We start from the raw sequence: 13086 nt of genomic DNA, 5'->3' as shown, positions 1-13086 counted from the left end.
GTAATATAATTCTGTGGTAATATCATAAAATATGATGATTAACGAGACATGGAAATGATTGGTCACTGTCAATTGTGGAGGTTAATCATGATTTTATTATAGTGCTTGGATGGAGAGAACGACGCGACGCTTGTACAACTGTTACCCGCGACTTTTGTCTCTATAAATTTTATCTTATTATGGTTTTTCAATCAGTAAGCTATTATTGCAGTGTCATGATAATCCGTTCAGTCGCTTTTCCGTGACAAACACACACACATCATTAAAACTTTTGCGTTTTTGTTATTAGTATGGTCACATTTTTATAGATTTTATTTTAGCAGAAGCTTTTAAATACTTGACCTATGACAAACCAATTTTCGTTTGAAGTTAAAACTAACGGAACCATTTGTTTTTAAAAAATGTTTGACTTCACAGTTTTAAACTTTGAATGGGGATAGACTTTTTACTAGTAGGTAATTATTGCATCGTAAAAATGTAACAAACTTTCTTTTTTTTTTGGACAATACTTAATTTTTACATTTCCTAATACTTACCTACGTTCTGTCGCTAACCAATCAATTTGTTTTGTAACTTGCTATAGAAAATATTTGACAAACTTGCCCAACGCGATTGTTAGTTGTTACATACATACATTTGCCCTAATTTTTTATCGCCCTTTTTAGATTAGATATTTTTTCACGTAATGTAACATTACATGTGCTTAGGAGGCTTACAATTACAGATGTGCGTTATATATTGTTATACTACCTTGTTTATTGGTCATGATATGTAATTATGTAACAATTTTATTTAACTAATATTTGCATCTCTACTTTAGAATCTCTGACCTTATCTGCGAACTGATTATAGACATTGTGAACTAACTATTGACCACGAAACCTAAAAATGAGGATGACCTACGATTGAGGATGACTTAAAATGACCTTTAAATCTGCCGTGCAAACCTCGTAGATACCTAAAACAGTAATGTTGTTTGATATCGAAAATTAAATTAAGTCTCCTTTCAAACATCCTTTTAAATCTATTTTCTCCTCAGTGAAAAATGCCTTCTCCTCAACACATTTCTCGGCTGTTGAAATTAAATTCGCGTCGTACGAGCCCTTTCAAGAGCTCACACACAATATCAGCCTTCTACTCCACTCAGCCATCTTTTAAACGAAACTCAAGTGCTGTTGCGTTTTAGCTTTTAAATATATTTTCCTGGCTTACATTTTCGTATCCTCGTACAATTTTAAAATTCAATTATATACACTTACATAGTTCGCAACTGGCAGGTTTAGAAGTATTTAGTTGATTATTAAATTATTTCTGTACCTTACTCATTTATTTAGCAAAAAAGGGTACCTATCTATCTAGGTAATAATATTTATTTGAACCCTTTATAACTTTACTAAATATTCATATCATATCATCATATGACCACGTCTTTATCCCTTGCGGGATAGACAGAGCCAGCAGTCTTGAAAGACTGATAGGCCACGCTCAGCAGATAGGGTTTATAATAGAATAGAGATTAAAAAAAGAAACAATAAATAAATTTTTCTTGTTTTAATTGGTGAGACTAAGTATGATTAAATAAGAGTTGCCTTATACACATGTATGGCAAAATGTAGAAGTAGCATATAACACAAAGACAAATCTGACCCTTCTAATTTAAAAACAGCCAATCAGAGTTCAGTGATTATTTATCTTGTAATGACCACCCAGCAATAATTTCTTATCTCACAAACAGGCATGAGCCGAGTATCAATTACATTAAATAGAGCACATATTTCAGGCCCTATCATATTGTTTATTGAATTAAAGTCCACAGAGTGACTACAATTCAAATAGATTGGAGCAAGCAATGTAGTTATGTTATAAGAGTAATGATTACAATTATTTTATAAGGTGTAATACTAATTAGATAAACTGGTTCAGCAATGGCCCACTTGATGGAAAGGGGTTATGACACCCAAAACATAATTTTGGGTTGAGTTTGTGAATCACTTCTCCATGGCAGTTCCATTAAAACGATTTTTCTTTCCCAGAATTTTGACTAGTTATTAATTTAATAACTTGTCAACCAAGTTAATTATTTTAAAGTCATCCCATTGGTCTTATATTAAATTAATGCTGCTACAAGGTGTATAAAGTTCTTAGTACTTAAGTAAAGTAAAGTAAGTAGTTCATTGAGTTGTTATTTTGATGTTTAGGAAGGTTTCCTCTGTTATTATTATTAACATGCATAGTTTCACACTTGTAATAATAGGATTATAAAATGTGTGCTGTATTTCGGGAATATAATAACTTTGTTATTTGTGATTATAAGTAAATTTACCTTAAATTTGTGGTAGGTATATTTTTAATATACTTGTAATTAAAATTATTTTGTTTGTAAGGAAAGTACATACACAGTCAATATGTATTCAGGTAAAAATAATATTTGGAAATTCTGGTTAGTATTATAAGTAGGTACCTCTTGGAGATGCCAGTGATGACAGTGTGTGTAAAGCTTTACAATGATAGTGTACTCTCTAGTAAAATAAATAAATATTTATTAATTGACACAGATTGAGCTAGTCCCTTATATTTAAGACTGATTTCAAGTAATTCGAAATTAACAATACTAAACAATTTTTAAAAAATAAATACTTAAATTGATATAAGTACATCAAAAACCCAGGCTATCAGTAAAAAATATTTTTTCCATCATGACCTGACCTGGGATCTAACCTGGTCAGGACCATGAGATTCAGAGGCATGATCCGTAAACTGATCCGACAACTGGACCACACAGGCCAATAGTAGTCATTACAACTTTTATAGTCTTATGAGAGTTTTAGCCATTCTGATTTCTTATGACAAAAACAAAATAGATCAACAAAGTAACAACTAGAAAAGCTTGAGCAGTCAATGAACTTTATATAGCGAACGATTTTGTTGTAGACAGTCAATCAAAAAAGATACGGGTCACTAGAACTGCATTCCTGTAACAGGCCTGCCATAAAGAAGAAAAAAATTTTTTCCCGGTTTCCGGTACTAGTAACAGGGGTCAGCAGTTATCTAAGCTCAAATAACAGTATTATATATTCAATAACGACAAAAAGCCCTTCTAAAAGTTTTAAAAGGCATTGACAAAAAAATTAAACGCCTACGAGAAAATACCAAACTGAACATTAAAACGTGACAGAAGCGCATGGTTACTGCAGACATGAAAATCATATATCTTACCAAAACATAGGTACAAAAATCTGTTTATTTTCTACGAACACAATATTTAGTCACTAAAAAATATTATTAAACTTTATGTTCATACTAACTGCACTATAATATTACAGTTAAAATAAAAACAGGCAACACGACCACCCCGTTCGCCTGCGTTCATTGCACTCGTTTGGTGTTGTCTGATGTAAAAAAGAAAATTAATGATTTATTTTTTGGAGACACACTATGTGCAAATTTGTGCAAAATTATGTGAAAATTCCAATCCAAAGTCCAGATCAGAATGTAAATGTAAAATTCAAAGAAAATTTGTTTGAATTTAACTAGAAAAAGGCCGACCCGCAGTGCGGATTACGTACATAACAGTGCCAGAACTGCCGGCACGTGCCTTGCCTTAACGTTACCGTTAATGTAAGTAAAAATGATATTGTACATTAAATACGATGCCATCCGAGAAATACGAGATAATTTAAATTAAAATCAAACCCTCTTTGCCATATTTTAAAGTACGTACTTAAGTCATTGTCATCCATCCTGTAATGTGAAGTCCAACGTCAAAACTTTAGAGTTGCCAACTCTAGTTTTTTAATGTAGACCTAAGTTTAATAAAAATTATTCGGTTGTAGCAGTTTATGGGACATACTTTTCAAATCACTGGTCCTAGAAGTTTGGACTGTGCGTGATATTTTATTGGTCTATATACGGCCAAAGGATATTTGATGATACACATTTTTACGTCATTTATAAAAGTGTATATCTTTGATCATCCGATGTAATAGAAAACGGAAGAATATTAAGCATGCTTAGTAAAAAGGCCTAGACAAATGAACCTTGATAAGAGTACCCTAAGTTCGTATGATGAATTAAAAATGTTGCTGAAGCGAAAGAAGTGTTCAAGAATCGTGGCAAATGGTAAAAGCAAAGTGCATCTCTTCCTATCCTTCCGAAAAAGAAGTGTGATTTTATGGTGTGTATGTAAACATGTGTGTGATCTTATCAAGGCAGATCTACTCCATTTCAAAATCAAGGATTCAGAGTCGGTAACACTCTTTTTTTTATTCTTGTCTTGCTTTTCTTGTTGCTTTATTTATTCTATTTTTAAAACTTAATTTTTCTGTAGTATTTTTTTTTGTAACTATTTTCATAATTTCAATTTCTTTCTCAATCAATAATAACCATTATTAACTGGTATCATGGTTAACGCGAGCTTAGCATATGAAATACTGATGTATATAAATTCATTTTATTTCGGTCTCTTTGCCACTTGTGAACTTGGCACATTAGTTCTGAAATCAGCTATCATAACAAGTGTTTACGAAGTACAAAAGGATCCTACGAAAATCGGGCAAGACTATGGTGTTTTGTTAGGGCTCTTCGTCGTTGAAGCGGCTCGACTTATACTGGGTCGCAGGGGCAGTTTAAGTGAGAAAGGTATGGTCTTCTCTGTAATAGAATCTAGTGTAAAATCCTGAGGTAAAACCTAAAAGTAAATATAGTTTTTAAGTAAAACCAATGATGACTCTACATGGAAACATAACAGTGGTCTCACAAAGTAAAGTTATGACTAGTATGACATACATAGTCATACTAGTCATAACTACTCATAACATTTAAAATTTTGGGTAATATATTATTCTGATAATTTTATTACAATTATACTTAATAATCTTTTGACTGCACAAAAAAAAATCTTAAGTTCATTAGTTGTTTATTTAATTTTCTTTTATTCATATTTTTAAAACCAGTTGCATTCTAATATTTATAACTTATGTTACAGATGCACCAGTGTTAATATCTGTGGTGCTGACAATTCCTTCAATACTCGGCGTTCTGTACCTCCTGATCTGGCAGGTGGTGGTTCTTCGTATTGAGTACATTTGGTGCACTCTCATGCTTGCCATACAGTCGTTGGAGTTGGTATTTGCATCCATGTTTGTAGTCACAATGTGCAAGGGACCATCATATGCTTGAAATGAAAAAAAAAATGTGGCGTCAAGTGGTATGCTTTTTAAAATTGTTCCTATTTCAAAAGTATTTGAAGATTGCCATAATTATTTATACAACTCTATGTTTTCTATGTCTCAAAGAAATCAGAATTTTTAGTTACCTTTTTAAACTTTGTACTCTTAGAACTCTTATTTGCAAAGCTTTCATTATTTGAAAGCTAAACTAAGATTCAGATGATATTTAATCATTTTAATGAATAATAGTGGTAATTATTAGTCATCAAAATGAATTAAACTCAAAATTTAATATCAGTAGCAACAATACATTTACCAGTACTATGGATTTTTTATCTTAGTTTTCAAACAACAAAATTAAAATAACATTCACATTTTTGCCATTTTAACTTTTTATTAAAATGGCACTATTTATTAAAGTTTTTATTCACATGTATGTTACATTTTACTATTATATGTAAGCATATTAAAATATTTAAATAAGCAATTATACAAATATGTGTGTTATCACTGAAATATGTGAAACTTATACATAATTGGCACAAATGAATTTTATTATGAACATATTTTCATAGTGCAGTTTTTCTGCATATTTGACATAAAGAATTTAGGGGAGTAAATGTACAACCAAGTCACAACAAAGTATTATAACTATAAAAATCTATTTTATACTTTTGAACAGTCTCCAAAAGTGGTATTTACCTAGTATTTATTATAATCATTATAAATATTTTCATAAATTTAATTCTTTCACCTTGTTGTATACTGATGTGCGTAACAATGCTGAGAATTCATTTTACCAAGTTTTAATTAAAAAACATTAAGATATCATACATTTGTAAATTATATATTTATATATAATATATATAATCGGCGATATTAGAAGTCCAATATAGTAAAATCCAGCCCATGTGTAACACAAGTGATAATGTGGCCTTTATTTATATGTATTTATACAAAAATAATCAATCTATATCTTCCATTGTATGTACTGTAGAAGCTTTTATCGTAAACATTATTTTATCAGAACCTTTTAAATAATATTTTTAGACCTCATCTTTTCTTCGCCGTATGGCAAACATGTCGTACGGCGGAAAAAATGTGTGCTAATTTATACATTGTCAAAAGGTCCAAGCCTATGGTGCAAGCATTTCGGAATATATTCATTTATTTATTATTCCGATATGTAAAAATGAAAGCATGCAGTCGGCGATAGATTGTTTTTGGTCAGGTACTGCGGAGACGACGGCGTGGATGAGTAATTAATCTCAAGACAATTAAGAGGTTCTGATATAATTTTTATCTAAGTAAGTTTATTTTAATATTTGGAGGGTAGCTATTCGAAAGAAAGGCCAAGCTCATGTTGAAGATATTGCCTAGATCAGAACTGATGGTTCCTGTCGTAGTAAAATCACTTACAAAATGTTTGCTAAGATAGGATAAGATTGTTTTATGTTTCGAATATTGCAGGAAGATTCCTTTTTTATTGATTCTTATTCTTTAACATATTCAGAAAAGTAACAAAACTAGTCATTTTAAAGGATCTTAATATATTTGTATTTTACAACAACTTTCTAGTCAAATTATAATCATTTTAATATCAAATTCGCACTTCATAATCAAACAATATACTTACTCGAAGTATTCCTCGCCATTATTGTGTCTTCAATTTAGTTATAAGTAACTTCTTTACTATTAAAATGTACGTATGTTGTAATTTGTGCATCAATATAAATATTTACAGTTGAAACTAAGTATTTGATTTATCTCGTTAGCGTTATTATTCTTGAAGAAGGAAGGAGAAAGTTTATCCTTACGCGAGTACCGTTTTTTTCCTAAAATTTTGACCGGGTTGGCACGACCGTGGTCACATGATGTAAGTTAAAGTATTGTTATTTATCCTTCCTTCTTCGATATAAGGCAGACTTTAGTTTGATTTTAAAGTGGCACTTAGTGCTCTACGCTAAATTTAATTTTATGAGCTTCGTAAAAACATCCTTACAGGGCTTCGCCTTATGTTATTTTATTATAATAAAGGTCGTCATTGGAATTCTTGTATTCAGCCTGCAAATATAGCGGCATTCGTCCTTTTGCCATTTTATTTCTTTTGTGCACCGTCAATTCGTGCCTCATTAGCGCTTTCTTTGTGCCATACTTGTTCCTACACATTTTACATCCAAAATCTTTAATCCCTGCGTGATCAGCCTTAAAATGTACATCCAAGTCACGTTTGGTATAAAAACTTCGTCCACATTCGACACATTTATGTGGTTTCTCCTTCTTATGGGTCAATAAATGTCTATTCAAATTACTTCTGGTTAAAAACCGAAGGTCGCACTTATCACAACTAAATGGTTTATCACCTGTATGTGTCCTTCTGTGTATTTTCAAGGACTCCAAAAACCTTCCCCTGTACGGACACACCTGGCATTTGAATGGGAGTTCGTAAGAGTGTAACTGCAAGTGCCGGACTAAATTATCTTTCCGGTAAAGCTTACCGCAGACATCGCAAACCAAATGCGTCGCAGTCTGGTGCCTGAGCAAGTGCCTATTAAACAATGTGGCAGTGAATAATCTGTAACAAATTTGACATTGGATTCGTACTCGTTTGTGCTGCTTTGAACTCTTGTGAATCGTTAACTCATTCCGTGTTTCAAACTCTAATTTACACAATTTGCAATTATACTTTTTTAAAATATTGTCATCATTCAAAATGTTTTCATTAGATATATCACTCACTTCGGACTCAGCTCGTAGATCGGGTGGATCTAAAAAACCTTGACGAAGTACCGAATCAGCGTTTTTTGCAGATTTTCGAAATGATATTGCACCTTGTAGAAGCGATTGGCATTGCTCACATAGATATTTAGGAAACTCATCGTTTTCACTTATTTGAATATCGCCAAAAGTTCTAATAGCTTCGGACACATCCGAAGGGCCATTGTCTGTATAAATCGGTATTTTACCTTCTTTTAAACAAATTCGACAGGTGTTTTCAGCTGTAGCAGTTGTTTGCTTTTTCGATTCAGCGATCTTCTTTTTCTTCTTTCGTAACATTTTCACCTTAAAATATGCCGAAGCCATAATCATTAATTGACATTAGTAACTATTGAGAAATTTAATATTAGGAACAAATAAAATAAATATTTTATCCACAAAAATATTAGATGCGCGACTAAAGTAAACTTTAAGGCATATCGACGCAAGTACAGACGCAAACAAAACTTGGTTGGAGTTAATTATAAGTAGGTATTTGTATAGCAGCCAGTCTCATTAGAATTGTAAAAAAAATCGATACCCACAAATTTATTATGTACTTAATGCTAATGCACTGAAGATTGAACCGTTACAAAGCTATTGTATTGTACATTATGGAGCACCGCAAGTTAATATGTTTGGCCCGTTTTGAATTATCTTTGTATGCCTTATATCTTATATTAGACACTATAAAACAATGCCTCTGGCCAGTATCGGTTATCATTGATGAGGATGTCATGTTTACAGCCATTAAATGTCATCACTGCTGAGGTAGGTAAGTACTGGCCATTACTATAGAGGAAAACGAGAGAATGGACTGTCGCCTAACAAGCGGGCGCAATGTTGGTTGGTGGGTAGGTATTATTAAGGACTGCAAATCGGGGAAAGTTTTTAACGTGCCTTCTTCGTGCTCGTCCGTACTTCGAACAAGGAAGAGCTCCTTATTATAGTTCATATCCTCGAGCATAGCAAAAGTTATCTTTCTATCTTATGATTATTTAAAAATACTATTATGTTATCTGAACTCAGATTTATAAGGGGATGGTATCACTTTTGTGCATGATAGTACTGCGTAAGTGTGGGTGGGATACTAAATGCGCGAAAGCTGCGCGTTACGTCAAAACAAAGAAAAAGCTATCTGTCGTTGCTAGGTAACATATACAGTAATATAGATACTTATAGCCTTGTGAAAGAAAAAGTAATGGTATTTTAGGTGACCTAACATTCAGAGAAAAAAACCTGCCTTGGAAACTTTTAACATTATTATTCTAGGAGACTAGATATTATAAACCTAAGCTAGATATAGCTTCTTTATAAATAAAAATTCAATGTTTTCATTGAGATCATTTATTACTTCATTCATGACTTAAATAAATAGTAAATAATAATATAATTCATTTATGACTTAAATAAATAGGTATGTTAAAATGTAAATAAAATTTTAGGTTATACTGTTAACATAATTTAAATATTTTAAGTATTCTTTTATACACAAGACTAACATCACTGATGATTGTTCAAGTCAGAGGTGTTGCTTGCCCTGTTACTTTTAAATAAATTAAATTAACAAATAATTATAATTTAAACTTAAAAAAATCAGTTCTTCTTTAGATAAATATGTTTTTGTTTTTATATTATTGGTAAACAGCATTTTCTCCTTAATGTATGGAGAAACCTAATTCCTAAAGTTAGATTTCCATAATCAGATCCTTTTTATTATTTAGTAATACCATCTTCATTCTGCGCCACTAAATATGCTGGCATTCGCCCATTTAAGAATTTCTCTCTTTTATGGACATGTCTTTGATGTTTCATCATAGCGTTCCTGTAACCAAATGCTTTCCCACAAATGTTGCATAGATGACTTTTGATTCCCAAATGGTCTGCTTCAAAATGCCGCTCCAACAAAAGCTTAGTACGGAATGCTCTCTTACAAGAATCACATTTGAACTGTGGTTCCTTGTGTTTTAACATGTGACTGTTCAAATTACTCTTAAATAAAAATCTAGCTGGGCATTCTGTGCACATATACCTGTAGTCACCAGTATGTGTTTTCATGTGAGTTTTTAATAGCTCCTTATATCTCCCTTTATATGGACACATATTGCACTTATAAGGGAAATCCTCACTGTGCCTCAGACTGTGGTTGTGATAGGCACATCGCAAGCGGAACGATTTGCCGCATATGTCGCAAACATATTTTTTATGATTTGGATCGTGCATAGTTATGTGCTCTTTGTAATATGACTGGTTTATAACTTTACTACAGATGTGGCATGTTACTTTGACTGCAGCTTTCACCTTTTTCTTGCTAGTTTTTGTGTCATCACTAGCTTCCAACTCTTTGTTAGGTAAATCTTCGGATATTTTCGTTTCGAAGCTAATATTTTTGTCGTCGTAATCATGGTCGGAATCTCTTTGTTCTTCTTTGATAGATTTGCGTAGTATTTCATCAGAACGTTTTGCGGAGTTTTTGAATAATATTGCAACTTTAACGAACTCGCTACAAGTCTCACACAGCAGTTTTGGGAGGTCATCATCTTGACTTACTTTAATGTCTCCGAAGCATTGTAAGGCTTCGGAAATCTCTGAAGTTTCTTCAAATATAGGTACGGTCCCTAATTTCAAGCAAACGCGGCATTTGGTGTGCATATCCTTGATTGTAGTTGAATATTTGAGAAAATCCCCGTAATATTCATATATTGATGTGTTTGTTTTGTTTTTCGCCATTTGTATCATGTAATATGCAGTCACCATTCTCACGTCTTGTTCCTTCGTGATAACAAGCCATAAATACTTCTTGATATTTGTAGTCTACAATTTTTATTTTACTATCTAGGTATAAAGAATTAAAACAATTCCACAATCAATCAAAACAATTTTTCTAAATTTCTATATTGATTGACTTCTCTAATAAAAGTTGACATTGACAGTTGTTTTTTTTCGGGTTTGGATAGGCAATGTAAAGCTCAAGGGTAACGTACCCTTGAGCTTTACAAAAGTTTTTAGTTTGTAAAAAAACATTTTAATATCTGTCAAGAGGATATAATCACTATACGATTATTAAAACTATTTTACACTTTCTTCTACTTCTATGTAATGATAAAGAGAGGCTAGTTACTAAATTTTTCCATTTTTAATAACAATAAATGCAAACATAGGTAGATAGATAGGTAGAGATTCTTATTCCTCGTGAGCGAATCCCCGGGCATACTGATAAAAATTATAAATTTGATTATTCTACTTTGAAACAAGTAAAACACCGGCTGAGCGTTGAGAATCTTTTTAATATTTTTTCGCTTATTTTGGCTACCCCACATTTAGGTATAATGTTCAATCTGCCGTATGAAAATTATGTAAATTTTGTTTTTTCCAATTGAAGACCTTATTATTTTCATCCTAAAAACAGACACACACAATCCTGAACTTTCAAATGATTTGCAAAGTTTATTGTTCTGAACTCTAAAATGATTTAGGTACAAAGTTTATTCCCTAACGTTTTTTAAAGTGACGCATTTTAAAATCAGTTGTACCTAAATGTCTATTCATATTTTTAGTCAAAAAACGGGTGGATCGTTGTTCCCATTTATCATTGTAATCCCCTGTATTAGTTCTTACATGAAGGCTGAGTAATCCCTGATGGATGCTCCACTTTCGACAAAGCATGCATTTGTAATTCACCTCGCCATGTGTTCGACAGTGCACTTTGAAGGATTGAGCAGTTTCAAAACCGTTGCCACACATATCACAAACAAATGGCATTTTATATTTATTTTTCAGTTTGTTCTCTGCAATATTTCCGTTTTTGCGATCTTTATTATGCATCCGTTTCAAATGATTGTAATAATATGCAAGATTAAAATATTTACTGCATATTGGACATTTATGCCTTTCACCTTTGGCAAACTCAGATACATGACCTTTAAGATGGGATTTTATATCAGTTTTGCTAAACTTCCCATGACAAACCGCACACTCCACTTTAATAGCTTCTCTAGCAGAGAGTCTGTGTTGATCCGAATCTTTATGCATTTTTATTTCATCTTCAGATAGAAGAAGCTTGTTGCATAATTTGCATTTATAGATGCCAGAACAAAGACAAATTATTGGTTCGAAACTATGCTTCAAAACGTGCGAAACATAATACACTCTGCATATCAACTTTTTGCACACATTACATTCGATTTTGTCTGATGCTTTCACTTTGTTTATGTGTTCCGTCGTACCAATATGTTTATAATAACCGTCATATGTTTCAAAATCTATCTTACAATTTTCACAGCAATGGGCACGATGTTTTATTTGATTATCATTTTTGACTTCCTTTCTATTGCTATTAGAAAGAATGGTCTCGATAACGTTCAAGTCTTTCGTATTATTTTCATGTTTACTTTTGTCTAACCCTTTTTGAAATGATGTAACAGATTGTCCATTAAAATTACCATCACTGGAAAGTTTTATAGAACCCCCGTCTGAACAATATTCATAGAAATGGTTTTTATTATTCCTGTCCCAGTTTGAGAATTGTTCACTTATGTTTTTAGCTTCTATTATTTTTTTATTAGATTTGACTGCAATATCTGACCTCTTTGCCATTTCTCGGAAACGAATAGCGTTTCGTAAAAGTTCATGGCAAGAGTTACAAATATGCTGAGGAAGTTCATCATCTTTACTGACCGCTGTAGCACTAAAAGTCATGACTTCTCCTGATATATTTGGCATCTCATCATCACCGAAGATGGGAATTTCACCAGGCTTCAAACATATCCTGCATGTGTTCACAAATAAAATTTTGGATGCGGTTACCACTTCCAACTCACTTTGCTTGCTCATCATCAAATAGAAAATTAAATAGGAAGGTATGATCTCCTTAAAAAATTTGGTAAGTTAAAAGTCACATTAAAGATTTCTTTCTTCACCTGCTCAATGTTAGTTAGTATTCTCATTTATCAAGAACGAAATATTCATATATTGTGTGATAAATCCATTAATTTATAAAAAATCTTATAGGTAGGTAATTAGACTTTAGGCCGAGATAAAATAAAATTGATTGACAATGACGTTACATGGAAAAAGAAGTCTGAGATAGAATGCGATCTCACATTTAAAAGAGTATCCACTCATGTAATTATAGGTACATAAACTACGAAATTAAACAAAA

General features: G+C 32.1%; 4 protein-coding genes across 4 annotated transcripts in view; 1 reads left to right on the top strand and 3 right to left on the bottom strand.

Moving 5' to 3' along the window:
- Window positions 1–3374, bottom strand: part of LOC106130760 (equilibrative nucleoside transporter 1) — a 32161-nt gene extending 28787 nt beyond the window's left edge. The window contains exon 1 of the mRNA XM_013329683.2: window positions 3217–3374. The gene's annotated coding sequence lies outside the window, so the exon portion shown is untranslated. The remainder of the gene's footprint in view (window positions 1–3216) is intronic.
- A 910-nt stretch (window positions 3375–4284) lies between these two features.
- On the top strand, window positions 4285–6951 carry LOC106130781 (transmembrane protein 80). Its single transcript, XM_013329707.2, has 2 exons — window positions 4285–4638; window positions 4985–6951. Exons 1-2 carry the CDS (start codon window positions 4401–4403, stop codon window positions 5176–5178), a joined length of 432 nt encoding a protein of 143 aa, XP_013185161.1. The 5' UTR covers window positions 4285–4400; the 3' UTR covers window positions 5179–6951.
- A 230-nt stretch (window positions 6952–7181) lies between these two features.
- LOC106130631 (gastrula zinc finger protein XlCGF17.1-like) lies at window positions 7182–8252 on the bottom strand. Its single transcript, XM_060950887.1, has one exon. It carries the CDS (start codon window positions 8250–8252, stop codon window positions 7182–7184), a length of 1071 nt encoding a protein of 356 aa, XP_060806870.1.
- Window positions 8253–9267: 1015 nt separating this feature from the next.
- On the bottom strand, window positions 9268–10821 carry LOC106130780 (zinc finger protein 93). Its single transcript, XM_013329706.2, has one exon. The coding sequence runs from the start codon at window positions 10680–10682 to the stop codon at window positions 9642–9644; it is 1041 nt and encodes a 346-aa protein (XP_013185160.2). The 5' UTR covers window positions 10683–10821; the 3' UTR covers window positions 9268–9641.
- Window positions 10822–13086: the final 2265 nt, after the last annotated feature.

Source organism: Amyelois transitella, chromosome 23 (genome assembly GCF_032362555.1).
Source record: "Amyelois transitella isolate CPQ chromosome 23, ilAmyTran1.1, whole genome shotgun sequence".
In the NCBI taxonomy this organism is placed as follows: domain Eukaryota; kingdom Metazoa; phylum Arthropoda; class Insecta; order Lepidoptera; family Pyralidae; genus Amyelois; species Amyelois transitella.
The sequence above is the reverse complement of the archived record's forward strand: the minus strand, read 5'-3'. Positions and strand labels throughout refer to the sequence as shown.